Here is a 20,337-nt window from a genome sequence, read left to right as displayed (position 1 = left end):
AATTGTGTAATGAGGGGGAAATGGAAAAAATATGGGGAAGAAAGGAGGGTCAGAGAAAAAACACTGGATTGTGCAGTACTGAACAGATTTATATTGAAGAAGTTAATGTTAAATATGTGAATCCAGACAACACGCTGTCAGAGGTCCCAGTCACAGACCTAAGCCCAACAGAAAACAGGACATTGGGATTAAAGGAAACCAGGTTTATTCGGGTACACTCTGGCTTGCGAGCTCATAGCAGTTGCAAACAAAGTCAGTGCTGGGAGCAACCTCCTCCCAGCATGCTAAATAGATGGATCCCGCCTGGGCCCGCCCCCACCCACCTAACCAGCATCTGGAACAATGGTTGTGACCGCCCAGCTCACAGCAGCCAGCCCCTGCCCTCAGCTGTCAGTCTGGCTTGGGCTCTAGTCTGCAGCAGCAAGGCAGCAAAGCAAACAAGGGCTGATTTCAAAGTCCCTGCCATTTCTCTGCGCCGATCAGCTGTTCAGCAGAGCGCTGAACAGCTGAGCTGGCAAAACCTGTAAGTTAACGACCGCCATCCATCCACTGGCATGATGGCCAGGCAGCTGTCGGTTTCTTGATGATCGCTGCACTTCAAACACTCCCCCCCAGTCAATAACCAGGTGCAAGGTGGAGGGCTGTCACCGCCATTGCTCCAGATGCACCCATGCCCCTCCACCCTCCCAGTTAGTGGCAAGCTTGACAACTAAGCACTGAAGATTGTAATTGTTAAAAATCAATAAAACATTTAAAAAATAAATATCAATACAAATACTGACACCATGTTTTAATCTACATTTAGCTTTTCTTCCAATTTTTTAAAACTTATCTTTCTTTCAGGTCTTATTACTTTTTCAGCCTTTCCACAGCTTGCTCAGAAAACGAAGCTTTTAGTTTGCCTTGCACCTCCCTGCACACTGAAGGACCTCAAGGGAACAGTAAAATATATTGCAGGACTTCCCTACAAAGTTAAAAGGGTAGGTATTTCCCATAGGTTTACATTCTTATACTATTTGATTCAGTATAGAAATATATTTTGTTATCATCTCCTGCAGTTCATAAAATTTGGAAGTAGGGTTTAAATATCGATTTAATATTCCTTTTTTCTCAGAATTTGTATGGATTTTTTTTTCAAACTTCTGCACTTAAACACAAAAAATTACTTCAGTTCCCCATTTTGCTTAAGACATTATGTAATGAACATAAATGTGACTACAAAATTGGACAGAATTTTTTAAAACTCATTTTGTTTTGTATAAATGCTTACTTTTTAAAGGGGACCCCCTACATTATTAGAGATGTTCATTTCCCCTTGACAGAATATTTGGCAAAATGTTGCTTTCCTTATTTTGTCTTTTATAAGGACGGTGGAGAATTTTACATGAAGCTACATACATAATATTTGTTTTTTAAAAAGTACTGCTGAAGAAACAGACTTGTATTTATTTTATTTATTTTTTCTGTCCAGTTTTTTAAATCAGTTATTTCATCTACACCAGGGGTGTCAAACTCAATTTCATGGAGGGCCGCATCAGCATTGCGGTTGCCCTCAGGGGGCCGGGTGGGTATGGCCTGTGTGGGCGTGGCCTACTGGGTGGGCATGGCTAGAGTGCATATGGCCTACTGGGTGGGCGTGGCCAGCTCTACATCATTCGCATCAAGGGTGCCTATGGGGACCTGGGCAGGAGTGGGACAGATCTGGGGGTCTCTGGCAGAAGGAGGGTCTCTGGGCCAGGGCCAAGGCAGTGGGGGCCATTCCCTCACTGTTTCCAGGATGGCTTCGCGGGCCACATGAAACCACTTCGCGGGGCGGATCTGGCCCCCGGGCCTTGTGTTTGACATGTCTGATCTACACCAAGGGTGAAACTGCTGGCCCGCAGGCCAGATGTGTCATCCAGAAGCCGTGCTCACCCCATTGCCGGCAATGGCAAAACAGTTCTGATATGTCTCGCAACATCACATGACATCGCGAGTTTGACATGTCTGATCTACACTGATTGGACAATACATTTTCACTTAGGATGAAATTTTGAGAAGATTTTTTATCTTTAAATAAACTCTCCAATTATAATTCCCAAATTCTTGAATAATTCCTGGAAAACATTCTTTGCTGTTTCTACAAATAGTGCAAAAAAATTATAAAGGCCATTTTTTCATTCACCTCCACTTACAGTATTTTTTACTATTTTAAAAAATATCTATTTCCTGTGCCCCATCAATATATGTCATATTTGCTTGATCTAATTACAGGGTTTAACTTCACTTTCTCTTCTGATTAAACAATTAGAAATGACAAAGGAACAAGCACCACCTTTTCTTTAAAAGTTTTCCTCTGCTTCCTCCAACAGGTTTTAACCTACCTAATACGTGTATCCCAGTGTGAAAAGAAAAACCCTCCAAGCCACTCATTTATGCCATCTGTCCCTGACCTACCAGTGAACCCCAGACAATAAAAGAAAGGCCTGCTTAAGCCTTTTCATTTATTCTAACACCTAGGATGGAACTGACTAAGCACATCTTTAGATAAAATATTGGCAAATATCCACAACTTAATTAAAAACTAGGGAGAATGCCCTTTAGAAATGAAAATTTCTCACATCTATAATAGGCTTTCCTACTCTAATCCATCACCCAGAGGTCATCACCTTGACTTACAAAAAATAAAGATTGCAAAACTTTGAAGTGCAGGAAACTGCATTTCCTCTGTATTGGACCTGGTGCACCCTCTAATAATCCTTAGAAAGCGGGCTAAATTCATACACTTCCTAGGAACAAAAGACACTCTTCTCTATAAAAGTAACTAGTTTTTCTTTGCGACTTGTGACCTTCTTTGATTGCTAACTCTCTTGCTATCTTGCTGTTGAATAAATTGTAACTCTGCTTCTAGCAATTTTCCTGTGTTCTTTTGAAATCCTGGATCGGACTAAAAATTTATTTTTAACACCAGAAAACCTATTTCTAGTTCCCCATGTTCAAAAAGTGAGAAGAGCAGATTTTACAAGTCTTGGTTTTGGGTAGTGATCCTATATTGTAGCCTTGTCACAGAAATTTGATTTGTCCCTTTGGTATTAAAAATATAACTTTTCTAGAAAGCCTTTGAATTATGAATTGTTATCATAGTAACAGTTTTGTGTATGTTAGGCTTCATCTATTGCATTATTGTATTGTTGTTCTTTGTCATGGATGAAGTGGTTGTTGGCATGCTTTATATTAATGAATGTTGTAATTAATACCCACTAATTATAGTGGGTAAATCCCATAAAGAAAAATTGCATGTATTTCAAAATATTGTTAAAATAATGCAGAGAATCAATGGCTAAGAAACTATTCAGTTAGAGGTGCTTCTATAGAAATTTACAGTATATTTGTATTTGTATTTGGCAGTATTTATGGGGCAATAAAGACTTTTGTCTTCTAAGCAACAGAGCAAAAAACTTCAATGCCAATCTATGCAGCTACCGAGAAATAAACAAGATTTGTATCCAAATAATGTTCTCTGCTGCGGGTTTTAATCAAAACAATATAAATGTGGTGAGTGGATTGTGGATTTTTTTTTCTTTAGATAAATCAAAGTATTTATTTTTAATATGGAATTTTATGGATAACTTTACAATAATAGTATGTATTATTTCTGTAAGTGGTTATTTTTTTACAACAGGTCAAAATTTTTTCAATTAGTTTTTATTAGTTAATCCTGGGTAACACTGATTGTACAGTTGCAGTTGCCATCTTGATTTTTTGCCCCCCCCCTTTCCTGTAGACACCTTGCTTGGTGACTGTTGGCCAGTAATGAGACAGAATAAGTTTTCCTTGGCTTGAAAATTTCAAGGTCACTGTCAGTAGGAATTGAATAGGATTTCTTTGACAGAGGATTTAAAGAAATCTACCTTTTGGTTTTAAGAAGCTTAATTGGTATAGCTTCCAAACTCTCAAATGTCTTAATTATTTTTTTTGTGTGTTTTTTTTTCAGAGTCGAGCCGATCTTTTTTTTGGAACTTACCCTGATTTTACCTCTGTGAAAAATTTATTTCATTGGACCCAGGTAAAGTTTCATTTTCCAATTTTCTTTGCAAGTTAAGATACAATAGTACTATTTGCTACCATTATATTAAATGTTTAGTGTCAGGCATACACAGTGGTGGGATTCAGCCAGTTCACACCAGTTCAGCAGAACCAGTAGCTAATTTTTTGTTACCCAGGCCTAGAGCAGACTTCCAGAAGTGGCATCCACACTGACAGGTGGAAAGCTTGCCATGTATCAATGCTTGTTCCTAGATAGTTGAGCCAGAACATAATGAACTCTCTCTTTTGGGAGAGAACCAATAAAAAGGACTTGCCTCCACCATGTATGATCAAATTGATAAGCAAATACTATTTGAAGTTCTAAGTATGAATTTTATTAAATTAGTAATATAATTGTCTAGAAGTTCCCAGGGATTACTAATAAGAATAATGCAATGGGGGAAGAGGTATATAAATATTTATAAACAAAATATTGCAACGCAAATTTAAGGAGAGGATCTAAGGCTGAACTAGTTCTAGCATACTCATGAGAATACTAAATGGAAACTATACCCACCACTTTATTTTTTGAATAAAGGAAACATAGGAGACTTACCCATATTTTCTTGAAAGGGGAGGATATTAGAATAGTAATATAATCCAGGAGTGAGACATCAAGATTCTTTATTTTCTGCCTTGGTGTTCTTAGAAAGGGTAGAAATTAAATTATGATCACAGGAAAATCAGTTGGCATCAAAAAACCTCAATCCAAGGCAACACTGAACCATAAAGAATATAAGAGAAATCTAGTGACATAGAATCTGGATAGAAAGTAGCAAATGTCCCCCACAATAGGCAAATGAATTGTTCTTGTTTTGCCTATGGTATCTCTGATTAATAAGGTGCAGAATTTGGGTTTGAGCTGATAGAATCCTGTGAAAGACCCAAGCCAAATGAAGTGGTGGGTAGGGGGGAAACTTCTAAATCTACATAGCTTGAGGCTCCCTAAGATTGGATGCAATGTAACATGCAATGGAGTCAGAGATCCAAATATTCTTTATAGACCATCCCCCATTTTATGAAAATTTTTGCAAACTGGAGAGAGGGTGTGATAATGAAAATCCTTTAATTTTAAACTTATATTTGTCTCTAATTTCAGATTTTTTAAAAAATAAATGTGTAAGTTTGTTAAGCATATGCAACTCTTTCTTCTCAATTTAGATTTTTGAATCAAATGAATTTAAACATTTCGACTTTGGAAACCAGAACAAAGCTATATACAACATGGTGAGGAAAATATTGTTACAGTGCTTGTAATGGGACATGTGCTTGCATACATACACAAAGAGGTGTGATTTCTGGGTACCCATCTGAAGGGGAAAGAAATTCGGACGAAGGGACAGGAATTCAGACCTGAGTCAATAGAGAGCTTTGAACCAGCCAGGCAGCCTCATCTCCAGAAAAAGAACCCCCGTGAGCACTGCCTACTGAACTTTTATTCACCTCCAACATTACAAAAAACTCCATCCCTCTCATACAACATAGCATACATAGATAATTGGATACACAGAGAGAATTTCTCAGGTGCCTCTGAGATCATACAAAAACAAAGTACTAAAAGATATATGTGAAGGCTTTATCATAGCATTTCCCAAACCTCCCACATGCCAGCCTGCCCATGAGCCAGGAGAGTTTGCTCTCACTGTAACTCAAATGAAGGGCAGTTAAGGGGGGTTGGAAAAGCAGAAGGGTGAGAAACCAAATTCTTGGGAAGCCAAATTCTGGCCGTTCCCACACCCATCTTCCCCACACAACCTTCCTACTTCCCACAATCTTGGTGACAGCCTACTCTGCATACTACTACCATCCATTCTGTTTTAGAGCACTTTCCTCCCTGCTCTGGATTAATCAAAGTCTAACTGGGAGGAAAAATGTGCTAAATTAAAGCTGTAGTGCTTTCAGCCAGTTTCTTTTGTATGCTTCCATTGCAGTCTCAATTTTATCAGGTAGAACTTGTTCCTCTTCCCTAACATCTTTTAGACAGTCTATTTATAAAGGCAGTCACTATTAAAATTAACTTTTGGTTCTAGTTTTCAAAAATATCCTTCCTTGTCCAATGTTAAAATATTTTGCTTCATTCTATAATTGTAATAAAGGGATGCAGTGGCTCAGTGGGTTAGGACGCTGAGCTTGTCGATCAGATGGTCGTCAGTTTGGTGGGTCGTATCCTGAGTGCTCTGTAACAGAGTGAGCGCCTGTTACTCGTCCCAGCTTCTGCCAACCTAGCAGTTTGAAAGCACATAAAAATGCAAGTAGAAAAATAGGGACCATTACAGTGGGAAGGTAACAGCATTCCATGCGCCTTTGGCATCTAGTCATGCTGGCCACATGACCATGGAGTTGTCCTCAGACAAGCGCTGGTTCTTTGGCTTTGAAACAGAGATGAGCACCAGCCCCTAGAGTTGGAAACGACTAGCATGCATGTGCAGGGGAAACTTTACCTTTACCTATAATTGTAAATTGAGTTTGTATTTTTGTTTAGTTGTAATCTTTGGTTCCCTTTAGTTCTCTCTAGTGTCCAGATTTGAAAATCCTACTATACATTTTTTTAAAAATCAAAAGAAAAGCATTTTCCAATAGACAGGATTCTTTATAATTAATTCCAAAATCTAATTTCAAATTTATCTGGCCCTTTAGTTTGTAACTTTCCAAAATTCAAAGTTTTAATAACTTTTCTGTTTATTCCAAAATTACTTTTAAGTTCTTAAACTTGTAGTCAAAACTTTGTTTGCTAAGGTTTCAAGGAAACTCACCTGGTACTGTCAATCCAAAGATTCCTAATAGCTGAAAAACAGTTAACAAGTATTTTCCAAAAATAATTAGAAGTTTGCAGACATAGTATCCTGTCAAAAGCATAGACTGTGATTTGAGCAAGATGTCTATTCCCTCATCTCATGGAGCTCTATACTTGCTAGAGTCTACAAAGCTGTCTGGAGCACTTATGGCTGATCTCAAGTCCTCTTCTTGTCCAGAAAGAAAGTCTCAAAGAGTCAATGTACTTGTTGACTCTTCATTCTGCCATGATCATTGGCTCTCTTTTTTGGGCAACCATTTATTGCCTGGAAATTTTGTGAATTAGTGCATTATAACATGTGCTTTGCTATGTTAAATTATTAAATTACTTATGTACTAAATATTATGAATATAACTTCTCTATACCAAAGTATCATAATACAAATTTGTGTGTATGTGTAAATTTCACATTTTCAAGAACCCCGAATAGATTGTAAAAATATACTTATCAACCAACATATTTTTAGCAATTTTTGAAAAGATTGAATTGGTATAATCTGATACAAAATATACAGATGTGATTCATCCTGAGCTACTGCTTAATTAAACCTTTAATGTAAGAGCTTTGTAACTTATCAGTCACAAAATAAGAATTATGTATCATAGAACAGGGCTTTTCAACCAGTGGTACGGGTATCACCTGTGGTACATTGGCACCTGGCAGGTAGTACGCAACCATCCTAGAAAAGTGGTAGCGGGTGAGAGGAATGAGCTGAACTGGTGGCAGCACCACACAAGCCTGAGTGAGAGATGGCTGGAGCTGCAGTGCTGTCAGGACTCAGCAGAAGCACCAGGATCAGCGCTTCTTCGGGGCTGTCAGGGCTCAGCAGAAGCGCCAGGATCAGCGCCAGGCTCCAGTTAGAGCTCGGCACTGATCCTGGTGCTTCTGAGCCCAGAAGAAGCGCTGATCAGCTGGAATGTTGCAGCATCTTCAGGGTCTTGTGATTTACATTCAGATGGTTGGCAACTGATTCATATTTATGATGGTCACAGTGTCCCAGGGTCATGTGAAGTGACCCAAACCTGCTGCAACCACCCAGCAGATGGGGGGAATAAAAACCAAACACCCCCCGACTTCTGGTAGCGCTGCTGTGCCGAATGGCGGAGTTTCAGAAGCCGCCCGATCTTGGGAAGCGTTAGAGCACTCGGAGACAGCAAAAATCAGCTGTCCCGTGGCGCTGAAGTCTCTCCCTCGGGAGAAGAGGGAGAGACAAGCTTGTCTGGGTAGAGGTAGAGCTCCCCTCCCCTGTGATTCCCTCAACCAGTTTGGGGGTTAATGGGGTGAGATCCCTCGGAGCCCAAGCTTTCTCCACTCCCAGGACGCTTTTGCTCCATAAGGGAGTGGAACTAGACGCGACAACTACATCTGCTGCTTAGATGGGACTGTGAGTATTTTTTATTTAAGAAGCAGGCAGAGCGAAACAGGAGGATTTGAATTTTCAAGTTGGATTTTAACTTTAACTCAGACTCATTATCTAGACCGGGATGCCTTGCGCACAGTCACTCATGCACTCGTGACCTCCCATTTGGACTACTGCAATGCTATCTACATGGGGCTGCCCTTGAGGACTACTCGGAGGCTCCAGCTGGTGCAGAATGCAGCCGCGCAAGTGGTGGTGGGAGTTTCCCGATACTCCCATGTAACACCTCTACTCCGTGAGCTGCATTGGCTTCCAGTTGTCCTCCGGGTAAGATTCAAGGTGCTGGTTATGACCTATAAAGCCCTAAATGGCATGGGTCCGGGTTACTTACGGGAACATCTGCTGCCGGCATCAACTTCCCTTTATCCAGTGCGCTCCCACAGAGAGGGCCTCCTTAGGGTGCCGTCGGTGAAAGAGTGTTGACTGGCAGCCCCCAGGGGGAGGGCATTCTCTGTGGGCACGCCAGACCTGTGGAACCGTTTACCGGTGGAGCTCCGGATGGCTCCTGACCTTCGCTCCTTCCGATGTGACCTAAAAACATATTTATTTGAACAAGTCGGCCTGGTCTGATGGGTTTAGGGGTATTTTAACGTTTTGTAATTTATTAAATTGGGATATTGTATTTAATATTTTTTAATTTTTATATATTGTATTTTATTGTATTGCCCTATACACCGCCCTGAGTCCTTCGGGAGAAGGGCGGTATAAAAATTAAATTAAATAAATAAATAAATTATCTTCTTCAAGTTTTAAGCTGATGGAAATGGAGTAAAAATGGCACTGGAATTTTGCTTTCTTGTATGAACTGACAGTTTTGGAAAGTTGCTACATTTTGCAACATAGTAAGAGATACAATCTGCAATTGATTCTCACCAGTACTGGATTTTGTGTATTTGAGAGCTTGCCCTTTTTTTTACTGAAGGATAAGGAATTTTGGGAGAAAAACTTTTATTTTTTCTCCCTTCTTTTTTTGTTTTTTTGTTTTTTTGAACTTTGATTCTGCTGGAAGAAAGAGGAAATCAAAACCTAAGAGATGGCTGTAAGGCGTGGGGGAGGCCCTACAATTTCTAAAAGTGCAATTTCTTCACCCATACCACAAGCTGCAGGGCAAACTACAATGAAACCTACAGCACAACCACCTTCCCCACCACCACCTGCATTTACATTGGCAGATATTCAGCAAGTTGTGATGCAATCAACGCAAGTATTACAGCAAGAAATAAAGGAAACAAAGGAAGAATTTGTTAATCAAAACAAGCAGATGAAGGAGGATATAGTGCTTGCACTTCAGGGTTTGGCTGCACATATTGAGCGCCTAGATGTTCATGTGGATTCAGTGATGGAGTATGTTGAGAATTTGAAAAATAAAATTATCAGTGTTGAACAGAAAGTAGACAGAGCAGAGATTAAAATTGACAGAACAGAAGATGAAGTCACCATTTCACAATATAGAGACATGGAGTTTGCATTGCATATAAGAGGTTTGAAAGAGAACCCTAAAGAAGATTTGGAATGGGAAGTGGTGCAAGCAGTGGCTCCTGTCTTGAAATGTGAACCTGAAGAATTAGTTAAAGAGATGGATAAGACATTTAGGGTTAATTCCTGGATTGCCAGACAGAAAAATTTACCTAGAGATGTAGTGATTTACTTCTCCAGGAGATCGATTAGAAATGCAATTATCCAGGCTTTTTACCGAGAAAGATTCCAAATTGCAGGCCAAGATATTATAATTTTAAAGGAGATACCCCAAAAAATTCTTAGAAAAAGGAAAGACTTCGCCTTTCTGTCTGATGAGCTTAAGAAGTGACAAATTCAGTTTCGATGGGAAATACCCATTGGATTTGTAGTGAATTATGCAAGGACGAATACAATTGAATACAATTTTAAAAGCAAAAGATTTTTATACTAAGGTCCTTAAAGCAGGCTCACCACCATCTCCTCGAGTTAAAGTAAGACAGGAAGATAAACAACTGAGTGAAGGGGCAATGTCATTGCCTCTTGAGGAGATGCGGCAGGCTGAGACTATGGAGCAGAGTTTGGTGTTAAAGGAGGACCCGAAAGAACAGAGGATGACTAGGGCTGCATACAAGCGTAAGGAAAGAGAGCAAAAACAGAAGCTTGTATCTGGTTTAACTACACAAGATGTGGCTGTTTCAAAGCCTGTGGGAGGAGCACGCCTGAAGAGAGCAACAGGTGATCTTCAGGTTATGTTCCAAAGGCTCCTGGTCACCAGAGATGGTGAAGTTCCTGACTTGGAATGTTAATGGCTTAAACTCACCACAGAAAAGAAAGAATTTTATTATTTGAAACAACATAAAATGACATTGTTTGCTTACAAGAGACTCATATTGCATTAAAGGACCAAAAGTATTTGGTTAATTCCCGGTTGGGAACACATTTTGCAGCTTTTGCTCCAGACAAGAAGGCTGGAGTGGTCATTTATTTAAGAAAATATTTTTCAGCTAGATTAATTGAATCGGACAAACAAGGGTGATATGTTAGTATTGAATTGATGTTTCAAGGAAAGAAAGTTCTTCTTATTGGATTATATGCTCCAAATCAACAACAGCAAAAGTTTTTTAAATTTTTACATCAAAGACTAATTGAATTGGATTACAAATCTGTTATTATGATGGGGGACTGGAATGGAGTTTTGGACTCATCTGAAGACAAGAAGGGATCTTTTAAAAACCCTTCTAATTATTCGAAACTGCCCAAAGCCTTTTTTGATTTGAAGGAGGATCTGGAGCTAAGAGATGTATGGTGGGAAAGGAATATGAAAGACAGAGATTTTACCTTTTTTTTCGGATAGACATAAATCTTTCTCTAGGATTGATTTTATTTTAATTACTGCTGATTTTTTCTCTAGGGCTAAGAATGTTAAGATTTTTCCTAGGACATTGTCGGATCATAGTCTTGTTTGTTTGGAGTTTTTTGCTGAAGATGGTAATAGAAGATCCTGGATATTGAATGAAAATTTATTTACAAATGAGGTGTTCTTGCAGAAATATAGAGAACATGTGAAAGATTTTTTTGTTATAAATATGCATAAAGGTACATCGATGGGAATGGTTTGGGGTGCTAGTAAAGTTTATATGAGAGGGGTCTTGATTTATATGAATAATGCTTATAGGCGTAAGCAAATGCAAAAATGTAAAGATCTTGAGGAAGAGATTAAATCTAAGGAGAAAGATTTTATTTTGAATCCATTGGATAATAATTTAAGGACCTCAATCCATTTATTGAAAGAACAATTTAGTATGCTAATGGCTGACCAAGTAGCAACTAATTTGCGTTATGCTAGGCATAATACTTTTTGTAATGCTAATAAGCCTGGTAGGTGGTTGGCTTACCAATTAAGGAAGAAACAGAAATTACATACTATAGATAAAATAGAATATAAAGGAAAAGAAGTTTATCAACAAAAGTTGATTAAGAGGAGTTTTTTAGATTTTTATTCGAAATTATATTCTAGAGAAAACATACAAGCTTTAGATATAGATAAATATTTACAGGAAGCACATTTTCCTAGACTCTCAAAAGAACAACAACTTGAGATGAATCACTTAATAACATCAGAGGAAATCTCTTTAGCTATTAAACAGTTGAAAGTGGGCAAGGCCCCAGAAACAGATGGATTAACAGCAATTTATTATAAAATGTTGTAGGTAGAAATGATTGAAACTTTAAAGATGTTGTTTAATGAAATGCAGACTGGAGGAGCAGTTCCTCCATCTTGGAGGACAGCCTTTGTATCATTGATTCCAAAGGAGGATCAAGACCTTACTCAACCTAAAAATTATAGACCTACTGTATATCGCTTTTGAATACAGATTATAAGATCTTTGCTAAAGTATTGGGTAATAGATTAATGCAAGTTTTAAAGCAAATGATTTATAGTGATCAATCGGGATTTATATCTGAAAGGTATATGAAATATAATGTAAGACAAATTGTAAATTTGCTTGAATATTTGGATGAGAACAAAAGTCCCTGCAGCATTGATATTTTTGGATGCAGAAAAAGCTTTTGATCAATTGAATTGGCAATTCTTATTGAGAGTTGTTGAGGAAATGAATTTTGGAGAAGGATTCTTACATTCTATTAAAGCTATATATCAACAACAAACTGCACAAATTATAATTAATGGGGGGTTAACAGAGATGTTTAAAATTGAAAAAGGTACAAGACAGGAATGCCCCCTATCACCATTGTTGTTTGTTTTAACGTTAGAGATTTTATTAATTAAAATTCAAGAGTCCTCTATGATAAAGGGAATTAAAATAAAACAGAAAGATTATAGATTGAGAGCTTTTGCTGATGACTTGGTTGTGACATTATCTCAACCGATACAATTGGCTATAGATTTGATGGAAATTATAACTCAATATGGTAAGGTTTCTGGGTTTAAGGTAAATAGTAATAAGACCAAGATATTGTCTAAGAATATGACTATGAGTGAAAGGGAAATGTTAATCAAATTAACAGGTTTTGAAATAGTAAAAAGGTTAAGTATTTGGGAGTGTATATTGCAGCTTCAAATGCAAAATTATATAAGAATAACTATGAAACACTATGGTTGAAGATACAAAAGGATTTAAATAATTGGAAAAAATTACAATTATCTATATTGGGAAGAATTGCAGCTGTTAAAATGAATGTTCTGCTGAAGTTTCTCTTTTTGTTTCAAATGATACCTATATTGAAAAAGGATGCTAACCTTGATGAATGGCAGAAGGGTATTAATAAATTTATTTGGGCGGGGGAAAAACCAAGAGTCAAATTAAAGATTTTGCAAGATGCTAGGGAAAGAGGGGGACTCAAGGTGCCTAATTTGAAATTGTATTATGATGCGGTGGTCTTGACATGGGTTAGCGATTGGCTTAATTTAACTAATAAAATACTTCACCTTGAGGGTTGGGACTTGGTATATGGATGGCATGCATATTTGCTTTATGATAAAAAGGTGGACAGGGCTTTTAAATCTCATATTCTTAGAAGTGCCTTGCTGTGTGTCTGGAAAAAGTATTATTATAAGTTAAATTATAAAATACCGATTTGGGGAATTCCTGGACATGCGATAGAAGGCATATCTATGGGAGTGAGTTTGGATATGTTTTCCTATAAGGAATTACTTAGATTGGAAGGGAATAATTGGCAACTTAAATCATTAGATGAGTTAAAACAAGAAAACATAAGTTACTCTTGGTTTCAATATACCCAATTGAAAGCTAGGTGGAAGCTGGATCAGAAGGTTGGCATCACAATACAGATGAAAACTTAGTAAAACAAATTATAGATTTAAATCGTGTGCATATAAAGAGGATATATAATCTTTTATTATTATGTTTTTAATAATTTGAATGTATCTATGTTAAAGGGGAGTTAAAGCTACATTATGAATTTGGTTAATTTTATAATAGATAATTTTAGTTAGAATATGATTATTATATCTATAACCCTGTATTCAGCTCTGGGAAGTGGGAGGGAAGGGGGTGGTTTGGGGTGGGTGGGTTTTGGGGATATGTATTGTAATTTTATTTGTAAAACTATTTAATTAAAAAAAAGAAACCAAACAACCCCCACCCTACCCCTGCTCCCAATCCTCTACAGAAATGCTCACAACAATGAAAACCTCGGACAGGAGGAAGAGCGCCACCATGTGGGTAGGCAGGTGTCTTGCTCGGCTGTGGCTTGGGGGACACTTTTTTCAGTGCCATTGTAATTTCAAACAGTCACTAAGCGAACTGTTTGACACCTTGCTAGGTGACTGGTGGTACTTAGATGTTGCCATATCCTAAAAGTGGTACAATGGGTGAAAAGATTGAAAAGCCCTGTCATAGAAGATAAGAAAAAAGGATTTGTCAAAGAATAAATATTTTTTTTCCAGATCTGGATGCATGAAACAAGAATGTTGATATTACAGAGACTTCTGTCAGCCCCGTTGTTTCCGTGGAACCGCCGAAAACAGCGCCGATCAGCTGTTTTGGCGGCTCGGAAGCCCGCTCCTCGGGAGAAGAGGAGGGGTGAGCGCCCAGGCAGGGGTAGAGCTCTCCCAGGCTGCCAGAGTTGAAACTCTGGTGGCTGAAGGATCGAGCCCCCCCAAAGCCTGAGTTTGCTCCGGACCTCAGGACGCCTCTGCTCCAGGGCTTTGGAGCAGAGCAGGGCATAGCAACCATCCCTGCCAGCGAGAGTGAACTTCAGATAACTTGGATGCAGGCAGAGCGGTACAGGAGAATCATGTGAAAGCAAGTTTATGATCTTTAACTCGGTGGACGTTGCGGAGTTTGATAAAAGTGAACATGTGCAACAGGCAATAGTGGGTGAAAATGGCTGCCAAATCTTCTAAAGTTCCTAGAAGCGCGGGGGCTTCCCCGGTGCAGCAATCTTCACTACAAGCTTTAATGCCCCCCCCCTGCACCTGCACCTGTACCAATTTTTACAGTGAAAGATCTGCAGTATGTTTTGCAAGAGGCTTTGAAAAAGCAATCTCAACAATTAGCTGAAGTTATGGAGGAGAAGCTTACAGAAATAAGGGCAGAAATCTTACTTGCATTTCAAGGCATGGCTGTATGTATAGAGCGTCTGGACGAGAGAGTGGAAGATCTCAGCCAAAATAATATCAGATTAGATGCAAAAATGACAGAGACTGAAAATGTGGTGGATAAGATTGATGACGATTTGACCTTGGTACAGTATAGGGAGATGGAGTTCGCTGTGAGAATTAGAGGTTTAAAAGAGGATTCTAAGGAAAATTTGAAAAAAATAGTTTCAGAGGCTTTGGAAGGTGTTTTGGAGCGCTCAGCAGAAGAAATTATGGAGGACATAGACAAAATATTTCGTGTTAATTTGTGGATTGCAAGACAAAGGAAACTACCCAGAGATGTGGTGGTTTACTTTACAAAGAGAGAAATCAGAAATGAGGTTATTCAAGCTTTTTACAATAATAAATTTGCAATTGCTGAACAAGAAGTTTTAATTTTAAAAGAGATCCCTCCAAGAATGCTAAGGAGAAGGAAGGAGTTTGCTTTTCTGGCAGAAGAATTAAGAAGACGGGATATTCAGTTCAGATGGTAGATACCAGGTGGTGATGTATGCAGGCATGAGACATCGTCTTCTTACAGTGTTACAGGCATGTGATTTTTATACTAATGTTTTAAAAAGCAGTCCCCATACCACTTCTGGAATCCAAAAAGAAGAATGGTGAGGGAGAGTGTCAAACACAAAGTAAGAATGTACAAGGTGCTGAAGGAGCTACGCAGATGAAAGATGGAGAATTTCAGAAAGTTACAGGAGTGGATCAAATTTCAGTATCATCGGAGGAGGTTAGAGACCAGAGAATGACACGTGCTGCTGCTAGACGAATGAGACAAGAGCAAGAACAAGAACAGCAGAGAGTTATGATGGCACCTCCAAAACTTACTTACAGTGAAGCAGTGGGAGGAGCGCGACCTAAGAGAGTGCAGGTGATTTCGGAAGAAGCGCTCCAAAAGCTTCAGGTCGCGAAAGATGGCGACAAAGTTTCTAACCTGGAATGTTAATGGTTTAAATTCACCACAGAAGAGAAAGAAAGTATTTCAATACTTAAAGCAATTTAAGAATGATGTTATTTGTCTACAAGAAACACATATTAGAGCCACGGATCAAAAGTATTTGTTAAACTCAAGGTTGGGTACACAGTTTATTGCTTCTGCAACTGATAAGAAAAATGGAGAGGTTATTTATGTTAAGAATACTTTGACAGCGGCTTTAATTAAAGCAGATAAACAAGGAAGATATGTTATAATTGAACTGTTAATAGAAGGCAAGAAAACGCTTTTGGTTGGACTATATGCTCCTAATCAACAACAAGGAGATTTTTACAGTTTATTACACAGCAAGATTATTCAGTGGGATTATAAATCTTGTATTTTGATGGGAGACTGGAACGGCATTTTGGATGTACAAATGGACAAGGTTTTTTTTTTAAAAGCACCCCTAGTCATGCTAAACTGCCTAAATCTTTTTTTTTGAGATGAAGGATGACTTGGAATTGCGAGACATTTGGAGAGAAAGGAATTTGCAAGAAAAGGACTATACTTTTTTCTCCGACAGGCATCAATCTTTCTCCAGGATTGACTTTGTATTAATTACTAATGATTTTTTTTCTAGGATTAAGAAGATCAAGATATGTCCAAGAACTATGTCTGATCATAGTCCAGTATGGTTAGAGATAGAAAAAGATAATAGGGATAGACGGTCCTGGCGCTTAAATGAAAATTTGTTTAGATATCAGGAAAATGGGGAAGAGTATAAAAAACAGATGAAGGAATTTTTTAAAATTAATATGCATAAAGGTACTTCTATTGAGATGGTTTGGGATGCTAGTAAAGCTTATATGAGAGGTGAATTAATATATTTGAACAATAAATATAGACGTAAATTGGAATTTAGGAGGAAAGAATTAGAGGATGAAATTAAGGAAAAAGAAAAGGCTTTAATTTTGAATCCATCTGATGGGAAGATTAAAGAGGTAATTACTTTATTAAGGGGTCAGTTTGATAAGTTAATGGCAGATCAAGTGGCAACTAGTTTACGGTATGCTAGACATAATACTTTTTGTAATGCTAATAAACCAGATAGATGGTTAGTTTATTTGCTAAGGAAGAAGCAAAGGGCTTCTAATATAGATAGAATAGAACATAAGGGTAAAGTAGTGTACCAGCAGAGTCTTATCAAAAAGACTTTTGTTGATTTTTATTCTAAGTTGTATGCTAGAGAAAAGATTAGAGATGCAGATATAGATAATTATTTGATAAGAGCTAATATTCCTGTTCTTACGCAAGAACAAAAGGAAGGGATGAATCAATTGATAACTGATGAAGAAATTTTTTTAGCAATTAAACAACTGAAAGTGGGTAAAGCGCCGGGTACGGATGGATTGACTGCTGTGTATTATAAAAATTTACAGTTAGAGATGGTGAAGCCTTTAAGGGAATTGTTCCAGACAATTCAAATGGGAAGAGGGGTACCTCCGTCTTGGAAGACTGCTTTTATTTCTTTGATCCCGAAGGAAGATCAGGATGTCACCCAAGCAAAAAATTATAGGCCAATATCACTTTTGAATACGGACTACAAGATATTTGCCAAAGTTTTAGCTAACAGATTAATGAGGGTAATACAAGTAATTCATGGTGATCAAACTGGGTTTATAAGTGGTAGACAAATGAAGAACAATGTGAGACATATTGTAGATTTGTTGGAATTTTTGGAAAGAAACAATCAGATCCCTGCAGCGCTGATCTTTTTGGATGCTGAAAAAGCCTTTGATCAATTGGATTGGCAATTTCTGATGAAAGTATTAGAGAAAATGGAATTTGGGGATAAATTTTAACAACCAATCAGGGCAATATATCAAAAGCAAACAGCCCGCATAATAGTTAATAATAGTCTGACTGAAGTATGTAATATTGAAAAAGGTACAAGGCAGGGGTGCCCGTTGTCACCTCTATTATTTGTTTTAACATTGGAAATATTACTAATTAAAATACGTGATTTGGATAAAATTAAGGGAATTCAAATTAGAAACCAGGATTATAGATTGAGGGCATTTGCAGATGATCTGGTTGTTACAGTGACTCAGCCTGATTATTCAGTTGTAGAATTGATGGAGATAATAACGCAATATGGGAAAGTTTCTGGATTTAAGGTCAACATACAAAAAACTAAAATGTTGTCTAAAAACATGACAGTATCACAAAAGGCTGTTTTAGAAGAGCTAACGGGATTTGAAATAGTTAAAAGGGTTAAATATTTGGGGATATATTTGGCACCCTCAAATGTGAAGTTATATAAAAATAATTATGAAAAGTTATGGGGAAAAGTACAAAAAGAATTAGATAGTTGAAAAAAATTACAATTATCCTTATTGGGAAGAATTGCAGCAGTGAAAATGAATGTTTTGCCAAAATTTTTATTTTTATTCCAAATGATACCTATACTTAAAAAGGATTTAAATTTGGAGGAATGGCAAAAAGGAATTAATAAATTTGTCTGGGCAGGGAAAAAGCCACGAGTTAAATTTAAGATAATGCAAGATACGCGTGAAAGAGGTGGTCTTAAAATGCCTAATTTCAAATTATATTATGAAGCTGCTGCTTTGTCAGCGATAAGTGACTGGTTTAATTTAACACAAGCGAGATTATTAAATCTTGAGGGTCATGATTTTTTATTTGGATGGCATGCATATTTATTGTATGATAAGAAGGTGGATAATGTGTTTAAGATACATATTTTAAGGTTTGCTCTGTTGCGAGTTTGGAAAAAGTATAGACACAAGTTAAATTATAAGATACCTATTTGGGCAATACCTAAACACACAATAGAAAATATAAATGTGGGATTCAAACATGATGTGACTACATATAAGGAAATTTTAAGTTTGGAAAGGAATGTATGGCAATTAAAGTCATATAACATTTTAAAAGAAGAAAAGATAGTACAAACTTGGTTTCAGTATGGGCAATTACAGGCTAGGTGGAAAGAGGACCAGAAAACTGGTTTTTTGATGACTGATGAAAACTTGGTAAAGCAAATCAGAGATCAAGGTTAAGCACACATAAAAAGGATATATCTTGCATTGATAGAAATTGATTCAGAGATGGAACTTGTTAAAGATTGTATGATAAAGTGGGCTCAGAATTTTCAAGAAGTTATTACAATGGATATTTGGGAAAAGATTTGGGTGAGAAATGTAAAATTTACACAGGCCCAAAATTTAAGAGAGAACTTTTACAAAATGTTTTATAGGTGGCATTTAGATCCTAAAAAATTAGCAAGTATGTATCCGAACTGCCAGCCCAAATGTTGGAGGTGTGGTTGTGAGGATGCAACGTATTTTCATATATGGTGGACTTGTAAAAAGGTTAAAGCTTTTTGGATTAAAATTTGGTGGAATATGCAAAAGATATTCAAGAAAAGGATAAAGTTTTCTCCGCAATTGTTTTTATTGGGTATTATGACAGATACCACCGTTGTAGATATTAAATTGATGTTGAATTTAATTACAGTAGCGAGACTTTTAGTAGCGCAATATTGGAAGAAGGAAGAACTGCTGACTATAGAAGAATGGACTTTAAAAGTTTCTAACTTGGCGGAGATGGCAAAGATTTCAGCGTATTTGAAAGATCAATCACAACAGAGATATACTGTGGAGTGGAAGAGATGGATAGATTATATTCAGAATAAATATGGGACTAAAAAGTTTCACTTAGCATTTGAATAAGTAGCGGATTTATATGATGTATAATTAGCTTGTAGTTATTTTATTAAGAGTTAAAGTGCGATAGAATTTAATATCTTATTGTTGTTTGCATATTATAGATTATGTTTCTTTGTATTTTTATACCCTGTATTTAGCTCTGGGAAGTCGGGGAGGGGGAGGGGAGGGGAGGGGAGAGTTGGGGAGGTTTGGGGAGAGGGGAGGGGGAGGGGAGGGGTTTTGTATTCAAAAATGTACTGTAAAACTTTTTAATTAAAAAAAAAGAATGTTGATATTACTGAAAGATGAAATATCTGGAAATAGGAAAACTGAAGAATATTTCATATTTTGCATCTCTTCTTCCACAGACCAAGCCCCCTTTTTATAAAATAGAAGATATAACTGTGCCAACAGCTATTTGGAGTGGTGGAAATGACTTCATAGTGACTCCAGAGAACATAAATCACCTGCTCCAGCGACTTACTAACTTAGTTTTCCATAAGTATATTCCTAGATGGGGCCATGCTGATTTTATCTGGGGCCTTGATCTCCCAAAATACTTGCATGAGGATATTTTTCATCTAATGCAGAAGTACAAATAAATATAAATATAAATAAGCTTTCTCTGACAATAGAGGATAACAGCATTTTAAATTTGATGTAGAAAATAAACAGTTTATACTTTCCACATTAGTTTTGAAATATTACTATCCTCTTTTGTCAGAAAATGTGTTCAAGAACCCTTTGCTCTTATACCTCCCTTATCTACACTCTATATGTCAACACTGCTAACACTGGATGTTCTTGCTTTGACAACAG

The 20,337-nt window shown here is 37.4% G+C and overlaps 1 protein-coding gene across 1 annotated transcript in view; it reads left to right on the top strand.

Annotated features, from left to right (window-relative positions):
* LOC310640812 (lipase member M-like) overlaps positions 1 to 20,120 on the top strand; it is a gene marked incomplete at both ends in the record, with an annotated part of 38,454 nt that extends 18,334 nt beyond the window's left edge. Inside the window, 5 exons of the mRNA XM_083363328.1 lie at positions 844 to 980; positions 3,388 to 3,534; positions 3,974 to 4,045; positions 5,227 to 5,292; positions 19,887 to 20,120. Of these exons, the coding sequence (XP_083219454.1) occupies positions 844 to 980; positions 3,388 to 3,534; positions 3,974 to 4,045; positions 5,227 to 5,292; positions 19,887 to 20,120 (656 nt within the window). The remainder of the gene's footprint in view (positions 1 to 843; positions 981 to 3,387; positions 3,535 to 3,973; positions 4,046 to 5,226; positions 5,293 to 19,886) is intronic.
* Between the last annotated feature and the right edge of the window lie 217 nt (positions 20,121 to 20,337).

Source organism: Vipera ursinii, assembly GCF_947247035.1.
Source record: "Vipera ursinii genome assembly, chromosome: 5".
Lineage (NCBI taxonomy): Eukaryota > Metazoa > Chordata > Lepidosauria > Squamata > Viperidae > Vipera > Vipera ursinii.
This window is presented reverse-complemented; position numbering and strand designations above follow the sequence as displayed.